Source organism: Gopherus flavomarginatus, chromosome 1 (genome assembly GCF_025201925.1).
Source record: "Gopherus flavomarginatus isolate rGopFla2 chromosome 1, rGopFla2.mat.asm, whole genome shotgun sequence".
Classification (NCBI taxonomy): Eukaryota; Metazoa; Chordata; order Testudines; family Testudinidae; genus Gopherus; species Gopherus flavomarginatus.
This window is the reverse complement of record NC_066617.1, coordinates 250,137,716-250,156,600: the sequence shown is the minus strand read 5'-3', so window position 1 is coordinate 250,156,600 and position 18,885 is coordinate 250,137,716. Positions and strand designations below refer to the sequence as shown.

The following is an 18,885-nucleotide window of genomic DNA, read 5'->3' as shown; positions in this document are numbered from 1 at the left end:
ATTTTGAACCCAGCCCTTGTTGCTGCAGACTCCAATTCTTCACCACAACTTAATTCCAAGTCATCACAGGGAGCAGTTTCTCGCTGTCAATCTGTAGGCATGGTAGAGGCACCTCTAAGCCTTCCCCAAGAGTTGCCTCCCCCAGGATTCTCCCACCCACATCCAGCACGGGTATTTGAATGTTGTGTAGGAACAAGTGTGTACTATTAATACACCAGGAATTTCTACGATTCCCTCAGATGAAATCGACTCGCAATACAAGAGCACTAGAAATATTGGGCCCCACAACAAAAGTCCGCTTAGAATGAAGAGACCCCAATTTCAGTGGGAACAGGCTATCTCCTGTTGTCTGCAGTAGTTGATGATTAATAGTCAACAATTTAACTCCTACAATAAATCTTCTTCATGGATCAGACTTATTTCAGATCCCAAGTCCAAAAACATTGTAATTTTCCAGCCATTGATGTCACCAGGTACAGATTAACAGGTATCTGAGCAGCTCATCACATGGGCCTTTTAAGAGTTGCTGATGGTGACTCTACTGCAGCATCAAATTCTCATTTCCTTTGATGTGGCTTCCTTCTGCTTGGGCAACTCTGTCTCCATTGTCTGTTGCCTCTGCATTGTCTGCAAATGTCATCTGGGCTGAATGACAGGGCCTAGCTGTGGTAAAAAAAAGCTAACAAGAAATTAAGATGCAAAAGGAAAAGGATGGAAAGTAACATTGGAAATTTTATAATGCCTTTATATAGATCAATGGCATGGGCCCATCTGGAAAGCAGCGCACAGTGCTAGTCACCTCATCTCAAAAAGGATATTGCAGATGAAGGTTCAGAGAACAGTGATACTAGTGTGATCAAGGGCCTGGAAGAATTCTTGTGTGAAGAAAGACTGGAATTGTTCACCTTAGACAGTAGTCAGAGAAGAGGAAATATGATATGTCTATAAAACAATTAATGGTATAGAGAAAGCAGAGCAGGCACTCCTGTTCTCCCTGACTCAGAACACAAGAACAAGGGGACAGTCAATGAAATTAAAAGGTAGGGAAGCCAAAACCAATAAAAGGAAATACTTTTTTATGCAGCGTTTAATTAGTCTATAGAACTTGCTGAACAGGAAGTCCCTGAGGCCAAGGACTTAACATGATTCAAAGGGGAATTTATATGAATGTCAAGAATATCTGGAGTTATCATAATGAGAACAAGAATTTTGGAAGGGAAAATAAACCTTATGCTCCACAGCTTAAGCCAGTCTCTTACTGGATCAAACATACATAGGACTAGGCTCTTACACTTCCCGCTTGCACATTAGGTTCTGGCCACTGTCAGAAACTGGACAGTGAACTACATAAACCTTGGTTGTAATCCAGTGTGGCAATTCATATGTACCGTAGTCTAAATTTTATGCAAAAAATCAGCAGTTTCTTTGCAGAGATGTTGTGAAACTATATGGAGGCCCAATACTGTATGTATGTATTGAGTTAATTCTAAGCAGAATTGTCAGTAACTGCATCCAGAAAGGGGGAAATGAATCCAGATATACCCTCCACAACAAACATTTCAGACACTCTGGCTTTACCCCGACAGAGCTCAGAAAACTGGTGTTGGGCAGAAGATTCAAGCATGTGAGCTGAGAGAATGAAGAAATTTGCCAGGGTTTAAAAGTCAATCCCTCATGGAAAGGGTAAGTTAAGGGGAAAAAACTGACCCCTCCCCAGACCCCCAGAGGTTAGAGACCTGAGATAAGATAGGCCTCCCTCGGGCTCTAGGTAAGGTATTCTTTTAAACCTCACTCTCTCTCTCTGGCCCAATTAATATTTAACTATTCAATTAATGTGGAACAAATTCAACAAAATACTCTCCCTCCCCCATCAGATTATTTCATAGCCCACTGCTGAGGGCACTCACCAGGGAGGCAGAAGATTAAGGTGACCAGATGTCCCGATTTTATAGGGACAGTCCTGATTTTTGGGTCTTTTTCTTATATAGGCTCCAATTACGCCCCAACCCCTGTCCTGATTTTTCACATTTGTTGTCTGGTCACCCTCTAGAAGATCTTTGTTTGAATCCCTTCCATCAGACAGAGGGGGAACTTGAACCAGGAGTCTCCCATATCCTAGCTGAGTACCCAATCTACTGGGCTAAAGGGAGGCCTTTCCGTGCCATTTTGTCTGGGGTTGGGCAGACACCTAATTTTGACTCACAAAGATCAGTTTAGGTGCTTAAATCACCAGATTCCAGGAGAGTGGTTCCTGGCTTTGAATTGTGAGCAGAAATAGGTGCCTCCCTCCAGCCCAGAGTTTAGGCCCTGAACTCCAAGACAGGGAGGAGTTTAAGGGTATGTCTACACTACGAAATTAGGTTGATTTAATAGAAGTCGATTTTTTTAGAAATCGATTTGATACAGTCTTGTGTGTGTCTCCCCACTAAGCGCATTAAGTAGGTGGAGTGAGCCCACAGTACCGAGGCTAGCGTTGACTTTTGGAGTGTTGCACTGTGGTAGCTATCCCACAGCTCCCGCAGTCTCTGCCACCCATTGGAATTCTGGGTTAAGCTCCCAGTGCCTGATGGGGCAAAAACATTGTCGCGGGTGGTTCTGGCTACATGTCATCAACCCCCCTTCCTTTCTCCCTTTGTGAAATCAACGGCAAAAAATTGTTTCTTGCCATTTTTCCTGGATTACTCATGCAGAGGGCATACCAGGGCAAGCATGGAGCCCACTCAGCTCACTGTCACCATATGTTTCCTGGGTACTGCTGGCAGACACAGTACTGCAGTGCTACACAGCAGCATCCCCTTGCCTTGCAGACAGCAGACAGTACAATACAACTGCTAGCCATCATCATCATCCCATGGGTGCTCTTGTTGACCTCGGTTAGGTTGGTCTGGGGCGCCTGGGCAGATGTGGGTGCCCCTGGCCGACGTTGGTGAGGTTGGTTGGGGGCACCTGGACAAAAATGGGAATGACTCCAGGTCATTCCCTTCTTTAAGTTTCGTCTAATGGAGATTCAGTCCTGCTTGGAATATCATGCCAGCTGGAGGCTTCTACCTTAGGCTGCTCTCCCAGTTGGCAGCGCTGCGCGGTCACACCTACCCCCGCCTATCCCTTGCTCCCATGGCTCATGAAGCCTGGCCAGTAGTAAGGAGCAATTCAACTATAGGCTGAGCAAGTGCAGAATGCTGGTAGAATGTGCCTTTGGACATTTAAAAGCTCGCTGGCACAGTTTACTGACTCCGTTAGACCTCAGCAAAACCAATATTCCCATTGTTATTACTGCTTGCTGTGTGCTCCACAATATCTGTGAGAGTAAGGGGGAGATGTTTATGGCAGGTTGGGAGATTGAGCTCTGCATGGTCACCTGTGCTGATCAGCTCGCTACGCTGGCCAAACAGGAAATGAAATTCAAAAGTTTGCAGGGCTTTTCCTGTCTATTGGTCAGTACATCTGAGTTGAGAGTGCTGTCCAGAGCAGTCACAATGGAGCATTCTGGGATAGCTCCCGGAGGCCAATACCCCAAATTCGACTCAGCAGGGTCAATTTCAGCGCTAATCCCCTCATCAGGGAGGAGTATGAAAATTGATTTTAAGAGCCCTTTTAGTCAACAAAAATAGCTTCATCGTGTGGACAGGTGCAGGGTTAAATCGATTTATTGCTGCTAAATTTGACCTAAACTCATAGTGTAGACCAGGGCTAAGATACACTCCTCTTCTCAGCATCACCCACTGAGCAGCTTAGGCAGCTCCCTACCTAGTGTGCTGGCTTCTGTGGATTGCATTCTAAAGCACCTGTCTCTCCCCATGCATTGTATAAGGAGACGAAATACCTAAGTCACACTTTGTGAATTGCATTGCTGTTCCCGTAATTTTCTAGGTGCTTAAAAGTTAGATGTGATGCCTAAGTCCCTTTGTGGATCTGGGCCTCACTGCTTAAGAAGCTTGCAAGAGCTCTGCCTTATTTTGTGTCCTGTTCGAAATGTCTGTGCATAACAAGAGCTTCACAGCACCCCACCTGGACAAGCTTAGTCCTTCAAGGCACAATTCCCCATTCCACATCTTTCCTTCCAAGCCAAAACATAACAGTAACAGTTAAGAAAACCAACATTAATGTAACACAAAATTACAAATACCTATAAACAACCTAATAACTAAACTTACCAACAATGTTCCATTCATTTTTGAGGTGCTCTGCACTGTTGCTTGGACTTATGGGGCTTTCCTGGAACATCAGCACTACAGTTGTCTGTTTGCCTATCTGGGTGTAATGTGATAACTTGTGTAACATTATAACTTCCAACGTTTCCAGGAGTGTTCTAGGTATCAGTGGGCAGAGTCCGACAGATTTTGGTAAAAATCAGAAAACTGGAAAAGCCATTTGCAGTCAAAAAGCTGGTCCTTGCTCCAGTGGGACCAGAATTAGGGGACAGGGGGCCACTTTTTTGAAAGTGGATGGGCCTCGCTTGTTCACTTTTCACCAGGTCAGACTCCGGCGCCTTCCCCTCCCTTTCCCCCCAGGTCCCACCCCCTGGCCAGGCCAGCAGCTGGTTGAGCCCGGCCAGGGACTCTGGGCAGTTGTGGGAACCACGCGAATCCCCCCACCCAGGGTAGGGGAGACGAAAGCAGCCCGGGCTCCCCGCCTGGCCAAGGGCGTGTGGAGGTTGAGGGTCCATGCGCTGGCTCCCCCACAGCTACCCACATGGCTCTTACCCCAACCTGGCTCCAGCCGAGGGGCAGGGCCTTGGAGTCAGAGCTGCAGCCCAGTCATGGTAAGACCTGTGGGGAGCCACAGTAGACCCTCTACCTGCCACGGTGCGGGGGGGTGGCGAGAGAAGCCCCCTCCCAATGTCCCTGCCCCCCGGGCTCCCTACCCAAGGCAGGTGGAGGATCCGCACCACGGCTCCCCACAGCTACCCACATAGCTCTTGCCATGGCTGAGCTGTGGCTCCAAGGCCCTGCCCCCTGGCCAGAGCCAGGTGAGAGTAAGAGCCACTGTGAGGGTTGCTGCTGGGAGCCTGGGTCCCTCCACCTGTTCTGGGGAGCCCGGGGGGCAGGGATGTGGGGAGTGGGCTTCTTTCAGCCCTCCTAACCCACCCCAGGCTCCAGCTTTGGGCTTGGCCAGGGGTGGGGTCTCCAGGGGAAGGGAAGGGGTGGGGCCTCCAAGGGAAGAGGCAGGGCCATGGGGAAAGAGGCAGGATGGGACCTCAAGGGGCAGGAACTCCAGCCCCTACACTTTCTGGAAGGCTCTGCTGCCCCTGTGCTCTCTCCCTGCTGATGGCTGCCTGAAAGTTCCAGGGCAGATACTGAGCCAGCTGAAAAGACAGATAAATGGCAGCTTCATCCCCTCCTCCCTTCTGGTGTGCTGCCTCCCCAAAGTCTGCTGCATGGTGTGGGAGAGAGAGAAAGAGAGCTCCAGCCATGTACCCATCCCTTCTAATCTCAGAGGCAGGAAAGTACTTTGGTGGAGAGATAGAAATAGGACAGACACATATATTGCCTGGTACATGGTGTAATGGGGTACTCACTATTGTGGTGCCGCCTCGTGGCTGGGTCTGGGGATCATCTCTTATCCAATATAGTGCCTTCTTCTGTCACTTGCTCACCCTGCAGCCCCACTTGCTCTCCAGGACTCAGGACGCTCTCTCATTTTGACTCAGCCCTCTGGCCAGGTCACTGTATAGTCCTCCTGTTCTGAGGTATCACAGTCTCACCGGACTGGCTGTCCAGACATCATTCCCAGCAGCCCTCCAGTTCAAGGCTATGCCACCTCCTCAGTGGCTGGTAGGGGAAAATGGGCTCGCCCACTACTCCAGCCTAGGAACTCTACAATCAGCAGCCAAGATCTCTGGCTGCTATTTCACTGGACTGCTTCCTACTCTGTCTCTATCATACTTCTTTATCTACCACCCTTCTGGGTATGCCTGTCTTAGGATCCCAAGGTTTCTACTCTCCCCCAGGTAGGGTTACCAGATAGCAACTGTGAAAAAACAGGACAGGGAGTGGGGGGCAATAGGCACCTATATAAGAAAAAGTCACAAAAAACAGGACTGTCCCTTTAAAAATGGGACATCTGGTCATCTACCCCCAGGGTTTCTCCCTCTTTTCTCTCTAAGACCAGAGAGTGACTGCAGGCTTCCACACAGCAGTCTCTTCCTGGTGAAAATGTCCTGACTCTACGCTAGCCAGGTCTGCTCCTGTCCAACTGGGCTCCATCCTCAATCAGCGCTTTCCTCTCGAGCCTAACTCTCCCTCAGGGGACGCCTGTCAGGTTAATAGTACAAGTAACTATGTACAGTTATGTTTAATGTATAGTCCAGGAGTAGGCAACCTATGGCACGGGTGCCGAAGGTGGCACATAAGCTGATTTTCAGTGGCACTCACACTGCCTAGGTCCTGTCCACCAGTCCGGGGGGCTTTGCATTTTAATTTAATTTTAAATGAAGCTTCTGAAACATTTTAAAGACCTTATTTACTTTACATACAAGAATAGTTTAGTTATATATTATAGACTTATAGAAAGAGACCTTCTAAAAATGTTAAAATGTATTACCAGCACCCGGAACCTTAACTGAGAGTGAATAAATGAAGACTCGGCACACCACTTCTGAAAGATTGCCGACCCCTGGTATAGTCAGGATCTTTGGTGCTTGGTTAGTGTAAACTCTGCCTAGCACATAAAGGTACATAATTAAAATTGTCTCAGTCTTCAGCATTTCATGGATAAAAACTAAAAGGAAGTATAGCAGCTTTGCAATATGCACAGCTGTGCTAAGAGAACCAAGCTGCAGAGATGAGAGCCGGTGACCAGAAGCCATCTTTCTAGAAGCTATAGAGTCTTAACCACGAGACTCCCACCCTTTTATTTGTGGTTGGTTTGATAACTTTAACAGAAGTATTTTATATAAGTTGCAACATTTTTTGATCAAGAAATCTAGGAGAGGCTCAATGTCATAATGTAAATCACTAAAATCCATGAATCACAGAAATGCCTACGGTGCCTGCGTTGTACACTCAAATATACATGCCTGCAATTTTCTACCCATTGCTCCTGAGAAATATGCTGAAATAAACCTTTCTGCATTATTCCAGAAATGGGATGTAGTCTTGTTGCATGGCAGAAATTACTATTTCCCGTCTTCAGGGTTTAAAAAAAACCCCAGCAGTGGCCTAAAGTGAATGAGTATTGTAAAGCCAATGTCAATAGCACAGATTGCACCACTTGGAGTCAACTGGTGTTTTCCCTCCCTCACATGAGTTAGGTAATAAAAGAGAAGGGCAAAAATAACTCCTCAGTCCACTATTTTCAGCTAAACTTAAAATATTTGTTTTGATGCCTTAGGCGAGATATTCATCATTAATAATTGACCCTGCACTCAACTCAATGTTATTTCTCTGTCTGTCGGGCTATAACATGATAACTTTTGAACATCACATCCGATCACTTCCAATATCTCAAGGAACATGCTAGTCAACGATGGACAGAGCCCTGCTGATTTTTGGGAAAAGTAGAAAAGCCATTTGCACTTAAAAAGTTGCTCCTTGCTCTCCCTTCTGTGAATTGCCTACCACCTGTCAGGTGGATGCTCAGCCAACAGGGGAAGCCAGAGGCAGAAGAGAGAGGAGGAATATTCTTCCATTCCTCCCGCCTGGCATACTGCCTACCGAAAGCCTGCTCTATAGTGGGGGAGAGAGCAAGAGTGCCCAATCTGGGAAGCATTGAAGGAAAGAAGCTTCATACACTGGAGGCTGGGGGGAAATGAGGGACTCCCAGAGCTCCAGGTGTGAAAGGAAGGGGAAAGCAGGGGACTATATGCAGTTCTGATTGTTAAGAGGGAGGGTTGCACCATGTCTCTGCAATAGAGGGAGATGTGAGGATGCAAATGTACCCCTCTGATGAGAGTGTTCCAGGTCCCCCTCTGTGCCCAGTAAACAGAGGAGATGAGTTGCAGAAGTCACCAAATACAACACTTTGTCTCAATCTGTAGCAGCTGATGCTTTTAGCTCTAGCGTTTCCCAGTTCAACTTCCAGTGTGTTAGCCAAGAAGGTGGACATCCCACTAAATAACTTGTAAGGTTTGAGGAGAATGGAGGAATGCAAGGAACCATTGATGTGTGCAGTGAGGTCCCAGCCTCTAGTAACTAGTTGTTCCTGCCAGGGTGGAAAAATGTTTTTAGTTTGTTCCCACAGAATCTCCTGAGAATGGTCTGTGATACCAGAACCAGACTGGGGAAAAACGTTCCCAGGGAGGGTGAATGCCTTGTCATTGATTTGGACCTGGCCACAGAACATTTAGGGAGGAGGTTGTGAAATCAGAGAAAGATGAAGAGGGAGGGGGCGAACTGCTGGGAAAAGGAATTTTTTTGTTTGTTTTGAAATTTGAATCATGCCAAATAGTGGAAGATTACATCTGCCCTCATGCCAACTTCCGCAAAGGGACACACTGGAGTTAGTTTTCATTACGAAACTTGACAGTAAATTTGATCACATCTGATACCAGAAAAACATGTTGAGTAAACAGGGAAGTACTGTCTAACATATATAAAGCTCCTCAAAACATCCATCTTCTAGGAGAAGGGAAGCTGAAGACAGCTGAGTAAAATAGTAAGCTAATTCAGAGTGGGAGCTATTCTGAATTCTGTTCATTAGAAAATCCTCTGGGTAGTAATGAAAGACCAAATAAGTTTACTCTACTTGAGTAAAGACTCCAGGATTTGTCCTTTAGGTAAAGTCTACACTATGAGCTAGGAGTGTGAGTCTCAGCTCACATAGACATAATCCCTCACTCTTTTCACTCTAGGGCACTACAATCAGTTGTGTTGTCATGGGAACATGGACAGTGGCAAGCAGCCACATGGGTTAGCTGTGCCTAGTAAAAACCTGCCTGAACTCCATGTGTATGTACTTAGCACGGCTAGCCCATACTGCCACTTGCCGCTGACTCTGCTGCTGCAGCTACATCACTATTTTTAAAGCATTTACTTGATGAGACCTAGGCCTGGTCTACACTACGCGTTTAAACTGATTTTAGCAGCGTTAAACCAATTTAACGCTGTACCCGTCCACACTACAAGGCCCTTTATATCGATATAAAGAGCTCTTTACATTGGTTTCTGTACTCCTCCCCGATGAGAGGAGTAGCGCTAAAATCGGTATTACCATATCAGATTAGGGTTAGTGTGGCCGCAAATCAACGGTATTGGCCTCCGGGCAGTATCCCACAGTGCACCACTGTGACTGCTCTGGACAGCAATCTGAACTCAGATGCAGTGGCCAGGTAAACAGGAAAAGCCCCGCGAACTTTTGATTTTCATTTCCTGTTTGCCCAGCATGGAGCTCTGATCAGCATGGGTGGCAATGCAGTCCCAAATCCAAAAAAAGCTCCAGCATGGACCGTACGGGAGATACTGGATCTGATCACTGTATGGGGAAACAAATCTGTTCTATCAGAGCTCTGTTACAGAAGACGAAATGCCAAAGCGTTTGAAAAAAAATCTACAGGCTACACAGTGCTGCGTGATAAGTGTAACGGGAAGCCAGAGACTCAAATGGATGCTCATGGAGGGAGGGAGTGGGTACTGAGGACTCCAGCTATCCCACAGTCCCCAGCAGTCTCCGAACAGTATTTGCATTCTTAGCTGAGCTCCCAATGCCTGTAGGTTCAAACACATTGTCCGGTGTGGTTCAGGGAATAGCTCGTCAATTTACCCCCCCACACACGTGAAAGAAAAGGGAAAGAAATCGATTCTTGACTTCTTTCAATGTCACCCTATGTCTACTGAAAGCTGCTGGTAGACACGATGCTGCAGCAGTGAAGACCAGTATCTGCTCCTCTCCCCTCCCTGGTGGCAGACAGTGCAATATGACTGATATCTGTCATTGCCATCAGCCCGTGAGTGCTCCTGGCTTGCCTCAGGTGAGGTAGGCTGGGGGTGCCTGGTTAAAAATAGGAATGATTCCTAGCCATTCCCAGTAGATGGGACAGAACAGCTGGTAACCGTCCTCATCATAGCAACTGGGGGCTGAGCTCCATCAGCCCCCTCCCTTTCCTGTGTAAAGAAAAGATTCTGTACTGCCTGGACTATCATAGCAGCGGCATGCTGGGCTCCTCTCCTCTGCACCGCTTAATGTCCTGCCTGGACTGTCATAGCACCGGGAGGCTGCGTCCGCTTCATTTTATCTCACTAACAAGTCACTGTTTGTTATTCCTGCATTCTTTATAACTTCATGACACAAATGGGGGGGACACTGCCATGGTAGCCCAGGAAGGTTGGGGAAGGAGGGAAGCAACGGGTGGGGTTGTTGCATGGGCACCCCCCGTGAATGGCATGTAGCTCATCATTTCTGCAGGATCTGACATGGAGCAGCTGTGCTCTCTGATACACTGCTTCTTTAGTACACTTGCCCCATATTCTAGGTAGGACTGACTCTATTTTTAGAAACCATAAAGGAGGGATTGACTTAGGGAGTCATTCCCAGTTTTGCCTTTGCAACCCCAGTCGATCTCAGCTAGGGGCACCCATGATAGCAGCAGACAGTACAGAAGAACAGATAACCATCATCTCATTGCTGAATTACACTAGCAGCAGATGGTACAGAACAACTGGTACCCATCTCTGCTATCATGCAAAAGCAAATGAATGCTGCTGTGTAGCGCTGGAGTATCGCCTCTGTCCGCGGCATCCAGTACACATACGGTGACTGTAAAAAAAAAAAAGCTGAACGGGCTCCATGGTTGCCGTGCTATGGCGTTTGCCAGGGCAATCCAAGGAAAAAGGAGGTGAAATTATTGTCTGCCGTTGCTTTCCCGGAGGAAGGAATGACTGACCACATTTACCCAGAACCACTTGTGACAATGATTTTTGCCCCATCAGCCACTGGGCTCTCAACCCAGAATTCTAAGGGGCGGGGGAGACTGCGGGAAGTATGGGATAGCTACGGAATAGCTACCCACAGCGCAACGCTCTGGAAATCGACGCTAGCCTCGGACCATGGACACACACCGCCGAATTAATGTGGTTAGTGTGGCCGCGTGCACTCGACTTTATACAATCTATTTTATAAAACCGGTTTATGTAAAATCGGAATAATCCCGTAGTCTAGACGTACTCCTAGCAAGAGAATGTCTATGCAAGCTGGGAATCACACCCCTAGCTCATAGTGTAGATATACCCTTAGTGGTTATTACTGTGTCCCTGCTGTACAGTGAATAGAAGAGATGAGGCACGTGTTGATTATAGATTACTTTAGAGAAAACCAGAGCCCTGGAGCTGCTAAAAAAGTTGGAAATGATAATCTCCTGTGCTCTGCTCATAGCAATAATAACAGTTAGCAATCAACTGCATAGTGGGTGTAAGGGACCCTGGCATAGAATAAAGGTGCATTTGTAGCAGCAGCAGGTCACCTTAAACACTATGAATGTTACTAATTCCAGATCAAATATTATTGGGGTTTGTATTTTGAAGTAAGGTAGTAAGATACAACAGAGGCACACTATGATCAAAATTAAATTATTAAAACTTGCTGTGTTGATCCTCTCAGATTTTTTCTACACTGAAAGGACCTTATCTGTGTGCTGTGTCAAAGAGAGGCAGAGTTATTATTGTGCCTTCAGTACCAGTATTTATACACTAATACACAAAATTCCCTTCTATCTCAGTACTTGCACATTCGGTGAAGAAAGTCCCCATCATTTTTTTGTATTTCTTCACAGTGGTACTATACATTTAGATGTAACCCTTCTGCCCCTCTGAGTTGGCAGCAGCAAGGGCCGGGTTCAGTATCCAGGGGTTCCATTTCAGTAACACAATGCATAACCAGCTCGAGCTCCCACCCAGTGACCTGGGACACTTACATACCACACCCCCCTGGGCGCCCCTAGGAGGCAATACTTCCCCTCTCGCAAGCACGAAGTCTGAGTGTAGCAAAATCTTTTTAATAAAGGAAGGAATCAATGCGGCATCCCATTGGAGAAACACCACAAACAGGGTTATAACACAAACCATAAACAAAAACCCACCTCCAAGTACGTTTGGCAATGTCCTTTTTCCCTTTAGGGTCTTAAGTCCAATCACCCCAAAGTCCAACAACCCAAAAGACTCTGGTCAGTGCCACCCCAGAGTTCGAGAGTTTATCTGTAGAGGTCCCTCCGCCCAGCCTGGGTAGAAAGGGGCACCTTACGTGGTCCGGGGCAAACTGCCCTGCCTCTCTGTGGGTTCTGCTTCCGCCTTCTCCACGAACTGCTCCGCTTTACCAGCCGCTCCACTCTGCTCCTCCAGCCGTCCTCACAAACTGCTCCACTCCACCAGCTGCTCTGCTCCATGGGCTGCTCCAGTTCTCCCTGCAAACTGCTCAGCTCCGCTCGCTCTGTGGGCCGCTCCACCCATCCACAGCTACTCCGCTCTGCCAGCTGCTCCACTCCACCAGCTGTCCCGTGATCCGCTCCAGCCATCCCCACAAACTGCTCTACTCCACCAGCTGCTCTGTTCCACAGCATAGCTTCAGGCTCCCCCACTAGTTAGCAAAGTATTCAGTGCTCTCAGCTCAGTAATCTGTATCTAGATTCTTGAGGGAATAAAAAAATCAACTCTGACATTCCACAGTGGAGAGAGGAGGGGGTGGAACTGGTGCTTCTGGCTCCACAAGGAGACTGCACCACCAGGCACAAATACCTGTCCCCAGCCTCTCTCAATTCACTGGGTTTTGGAACCCATGTCCCTTGTCTAGCAAGTACCACCCAACTGAGGTTGAGTCATTTCTGTCACAAAGCAGTCCCACAGCTCGGCAGCCTGGGATGGGGTAGGCGTGCTTATGCAAATACACTCTCTGAAATTCTTTCCACCAGATGTCAGGGTAGAGCTCATCCTGACTCTGCTTACATAGATATTTTGGTTTCTCTGCAGACCTGGATTTATTTTCTGACTCTCTTGGGTGCTTGAGAAGAACCGTCACCATGCTGCTAACGCTAATGATTCTGGGCCTTGCTGCCCTTTTCGGTGAGTTTGAGGTCCATGTCTATTTCACTAAGCTCACTGCCAAAGCAACAGTGTAAAGAGATGATTGTAAGGATGGGGAGATATGAGAGACTAAGGCATTTTTCTGACCACTCCTACAAAACCTAATTATGGACATGGAAGAATGAGTTTGGTGCAATAGCAAATGGAATATACATAAACTGTATTCGACAATGCAGCTTTCAGTACCAAGGATGACTCTTGCAAGGAGTGAGAATCAAGTGTTCTCAGTGAGGAGCACGGGGGCATAGCAGTCAGGACACTTTCATGTCTGGCCTTTTTTAGAGACCAGTGAAAGACACATATCTGCACTGGCCTTCCCTCTCAACTGAGGTAGTGTCTTCTGGCAAGCAAATCCTCCTCTCCACAAGATCTTTTTCCAAAACAACCCACAATGTATCCCATCTCAAAGTGGACCAGAGTCTGGTTTATGACTTCGAATTCTCTTAGCTTTACTTATGTTCACAATAGGTGCTTAATGTAAAATATCTGCATTTAATTTTTCAGGTACTTCTGAGAGTCAGACTGGATGCTTTGGTAATATAAACAACGTTGATGCTACTGGGGCTTCCTGTAAAACTGCAGGACAAGAAGGTTTAGATTACTGTGGTGAGTATAATTCTGCTGCTTTGTTGCTGTATTTCAGCACACAGATTCGTCACAATGATCCATAGTACTTTACACCTTCAAAGGACTTTACAAGCATTAATTGATTAAACTTCACAACAGCATTCTGATTGGCTAGTATTATTCTCCTCATTTCACTACGAAACTAAGACAGAGAGGAAGACTTAATAAAACCTTGGGATGATTATGGTCCAGAAATTAAAAAATCAATGTTTACACATGTGGCTTGATTCTTTAGATGTCCAACTTCAGACATTTAGGGCCTAATTATCAGAAGTGTTCACACAAGCACCTCTAATTAAACTTATCAGGAGCTGTGAATGTTCAGATTCTCTGAAAATCAGGCCCAAGGTATCTCTGATTAAAGTATCCAAAATTAACAGTCACTTTTTAAAATTTGACCCAAGTGACTTTCCCAAGGATGTTGAGCAAATCAGTGGCAGAGCTGGGAGTGGTACTGATAAATTCCTGATCCCATTCTCTTGGTTAGTCCTCATTATGCCACACCAGCTACTTGCACATCAGATCAACAGTTTATCTGATACCGTCGGGAAAATCAAAGGTGCTCCCTATTCTTTCACTCTACAAATAAAATTGAACTTAATGCCAAACCCTTCTATTGTGGGTAGGATTGAGATTCCCTCCTCATGTAGCATGAAATGGCACTGAGAATCCAAAAGAAAATGAGGCAAAAGTGCAACTATTGGGAACGACTGTCTCAAATTGCAATTGTCCCCCTCTACATAAGTCTTCTGCGTCTGTCCCTAAGAATTCCACATTTTGAATCCCCCTCTCAACTTTGAAGCCCCATATTACAGTCCTGTTCTTCTGGCCACAGAGGGGTAGATGTGACTCCTCTCAGCTCCTCTCAACATCACTCCTACATCATCCAGACACTGACAGGTTGCTGTCAGTTTCTCTTCAGAGGCTGAGCATGCTGCTCACTCCAACTCTACCCAAGCCCATTCACCTTCCTTTTGGGACCTATAGAAATAGGAATTAAACCACCTTTTACACATTAATTACACAAGGCAAAATTATTTTTTGCCTTGCTTTCACAACGCACGTAACTCTCACAACGGCTCTCAGATGGCAGAACAGAGCTTTCGGCTTTTGAAATCTCATATTGACTTAATAATCTTAAAGAAAACATCTTTACTTTTACATTTATTACAGGAGGTCCTGCATCAGAAAAGATTGCTGAGAGGGATTTAAATAATATGAATAAATATAAAGCCATCATTAAGAGCGCTGGCAAAAAAAAAATGTGTAGATCCAGCAGTGATCGCTGGTATCATCTCTCGAGAGTCACATGCTGGAACTCTCCTAAAGGCTGGCTGGGGCGATAACAGCAGTGCATTTGGTTTGATGCAGGTCAGTAATGATCAATAAACTAGGAATAAAATACTACTGTATATCCATGTGTTTCAACAGAGAGAGCCTGCTTCATTTCTCACTAGTGCAGCTCAGGCTGAGATTGATACTCGGCACACTATTATATAGGGTGACCAGATGTCCCAATTTTATAGGGACAGTCCCAATTTTGCGGTCTTTTTCTTATATAGGCTCCTATTATCTCCCCACCCCATCACGATTTTTCACACTTGCTGTCTGGTCACCCTACTATTAGAAAACGAACTATTGCTGAGGCAGCAACACATTGCACAGGCATATGTCAGACTTATAGAGGCTGATTCTTGTGCTTTAGTTTGAACATCAGTTAATTCTGTGGGTTAATGGAGGTCCCTGAAGAGACTGTGCATTTTACCCTTCTATACAAGAAAAGTGAAGTACTTAGTGGCAGCAGCAAGTTTGAGAGAGAGCATCAGACAAAAAGACAGGGGAAAACTGGCAGGCTCAGAATGACAGGGCAGGCTTTATCCACAGTCTTATGCCACTGAGTCCTTAGTGATAATAATAGATTTTAAAATATGCACTTGGCTAGCACCACAATGTACATACTTCTTCTGATAAGACTGTCAGTGATAATCCAACAACAAAAGAACAGAGTGTAATTTTATGGTTCATTTTGAACTTTTGCATTTCTTTGAATTTAGCCAGGCCCCTGTCCTCTGTGGCATTCTATGTTTGTAATGAAGTCAGTGAGACTACTCAGAAGGATTACAACCTTTAAGGATGAGAAGTAAAGATTTTCTGGATAAAGCCCCTAATTTCCTCCGTGGGTCAGGAAGTGTAGCCCACATACTGCAGCACCAGACACTAGACCAGTGGTAGCCAAATGCACAACTACAACTTGAAATGGAAAAGAAGCAGCATTTTAAGATATGTTTTTTTCATTAGCACAGTCCAACATTCTATCCCTTGGTGTCTGTGCTCAGGGCACAACAAAAAGTACAGTGAAGGTCCATGGACATTAATGACCAAAACTGATTTATCAAACAAAATTTGACAACTAAAAATATGTAGAGGATATCGAGAGGGAAATAAATTTCATAAACATATCCTCTTTCCCCCCAGCTCTTCTAGGTTGATAAAAAACACCATAGTATTGTTGGACGATGGAATGGTGAAGATCATCTCCTTGATGCTACAAAAATCCTCATCGATATGATTAAGGGAATCCAGAAAAAATTCTCCAGATGGACAAAGGAACAACAGCTGAAAGGTATAGTGTAGATTTGTATAGGGACTAAGGGAAAATCTCTGGCAAAAATCATGTTTAAAAGCTTCTTTGTTTCTGACACTCTAGAATAATAAGCATTTAAAAGAATCTCACATAATTTTTCACCACTGATGCTGTTTGTCTGCCTCTTGATTTCACCTAGTTTGAGTAGTGTCCCATTGTTTAGCATAGTGTTGTATGATGGGTTTATAAACACTGCATGGGGAATATTTATAATCCTCACCCCCCCAAAAAAAACCAACCCCCCCCAGTTTATATTGACTGTGTTAGCTACTCTGATGTTTCATTTCAGGTGGGATTTCTGCCTACAATGGAGGACTAGGAAATGTCCGAAGTTATGAAAATATGGATAGGGGCACGCCCGGTGATGATTATGCCAATGACGTCGTTGCACGAGCCAAGTTTTATAAGAGAAATGGATATTGAATCTGGGAGTTCTCTTCTTTCAGATAAATTGTGGTGCATATGATTATCAGTCTGATGTACATTAGAGACACTGTACGTTTGGGGGAAGATTAAAACCTGTATCCTGAAAATCCTTATTGATGCATATAGGCTCACTGACTGCAGTGGGAAGAATTGCTTCAATAAGGGTTTGCAGTCTCAGGCACCAGATTTTTAAATTCTGCAATCAGTAAACATTAGTTATATGGTAACTTTAAAACATTTGGTCTCTATCTGACCAAGGAATCATTAACCAGAGTATTGATAATATCCTATCCTATTCTGATTATTTCTCTGATTTATTAAAGCTGCCCTATCTAGCTATTGTTAGTCTTCTACCTTCCCATTTTTAATCATATATATATTTCAATATCTGCTGTTGTTTTAAGAAATAAAAAGGGAAAAGTAATCTCTTTGGGGAAGGAAAAATGTATTTTCAATCTTTTTGTGATTTAGTTCGACAATTTATTTTTTGTTGTTTAACAAATGAAGCAAGACTCCAATGCTCATCTTTTCAGTTGCATTAACAAACATTTGATTAGGACAAGAATACATTTAAAGCAGATAAATTTCAAAGGGAATCAAATGAAAGAAATTTGTGCTACCTGAGATTATGGCTTTTTTGCTGCTTTCAAAGGCCTTAACATCTCATTCAATGAAAAGGAGTGATAACCTACTTGAGAAAACATTAGTACTATCCAGTACAGCATGTCTTACAGTCTTTTGACTTTAAGATTGAGCAGTTCTTCTGGAGTGCATTTAGAATCCACTTGTTCCCAATGTACATGGGAGTTACAGGATAAGAAGCATTTTTGAAAAGCTGGTCAATTCATTTAGGACCCTGAGAGCCTGAACCAATGTCCATTGAATCAATGGAAAGACTGCTGTACTATAAACAGAAAAGAAACAATTCATGTTGACATATAGACCCTCATTAATCTCTCTGCCAAGATGGAAAACTCATCAAATTCCATATTCCTGAAAACTCAGGTGATCATTCTGGCTTCATGGACATATATTATACAAACAAACAATCTAAAAGGTACAATTACTGATAAATATTCAACTCATAATACAACTCATAGCTTGTTAGATTCCACTTGTCCAGTCAAACATGATAATTTCTCATACAAGTAGTCTCCATTGTCTATATTTTCAACTAAAGTTAACCATGAGCATGTGTCTATCTTCAGAGTCATAGAAGCATGTGTAACCATGTTTCCTGGTGGAATACCTGACAAAAAACACCAACAAAAATCTGTATTTCTTTTTCCGAAATGGAAAACCATCTTCATCAGTTCATTTAGTATGCGCCGAAATACTAAATGGCTTAATAAGTATTTTCACTTGCGTCCTCTTAATCTACATGTAAAGATTCTAGCAAACAACAGCCTGCAGTAGAACCACCCCGTAAGCATTCCAGATCACAGATGTAGTCCATGATTTGTTTGTCTCTGCAACGGAGTGTATTCGACCTTTGCAGTGCCATTCTGATGGCCCTGCAGTCCTACTGTACCCCACTCCAAGAAGGGGCAAGCTGGAAGGACAAGAGCAGTGGAGTTGGATGCTCCAAGCTTGCCTAGAGATATATGTCTAGAGTGGTCATTTTGGAAGCCATAGAGTCCCAGTCCTCCATGGGTTAGAAGGGCTAGTAACAGCAATGCGGGCCCTGCTGGCCCAGATAAAAGTAGCTGCCTGGCCTTAGCAGTTCAGTGCCTGACTGGGACCAGAGGGGCAAGGAAGGGTGTGCCTCTCTGCCAACCTTCTCCAACTGCCCACTAGCAACCCTTTGTAGGCCCAGGTATAGCCCAGCCCTCTTTAATTGGCTGGACTGGACTCACCTTCTTTGGGCCAGCAGAGATGGGCTCTGTCTATCCACAGGCACCAGCCACCCTGTGCCATAGTTTAATTTATTTTGTGAAAATCTGGAAAAGGGGGAGAATCGTGAGGTGTAAAAAAAATGGCAGATGACAGAAAATTATTGTTAGTTATGACAAGAAAATACTGTGAGGAACTTCAGGGAGACTTAACATATTGACAAAAACAAGTTAGAAGGAATCATTCGAAATATTTCTCCACATTGCTGTGTTCTAAATTCATTGTAGCCAATGCAGAAATGACATGGGGATTGTTGTGAACTGTTGCTCTATGAAAATAACTTTTCAA

General features: G+C 44.9%; 1 protein-coding gene across 1 annotated transcript; it reads left to right on the top strand.

Annotated features, from left to right (window-relative positions):
* Positions 1 to 1,588: 1,588 nt before the first annotated feature.
* On the top strand, positions 1,589 to 17,132 carry LOC127038860 (lysozyme g-like). The gene is given in 7 exon segments (XM_050931914.1): positions 1,589 to 1,683; positions 12,894 to 12,986; positions 13,512 to 13,613; positions 14,808 to 14,887; positions 14,889 to 15,005; positions 16,119 to 16,257; positions 16,568 to 17,132. Coding segments are annotated over 6 exon segments (615 nt in total). The 5' UTR covers positions 1,589 to 1,683; positions 12,894 to 12,943; the 3' UTR covers positions 16,702 to 17,132.
* Positions 17,133 to 18,885: the final 1,753 nt, after the last annotated feature.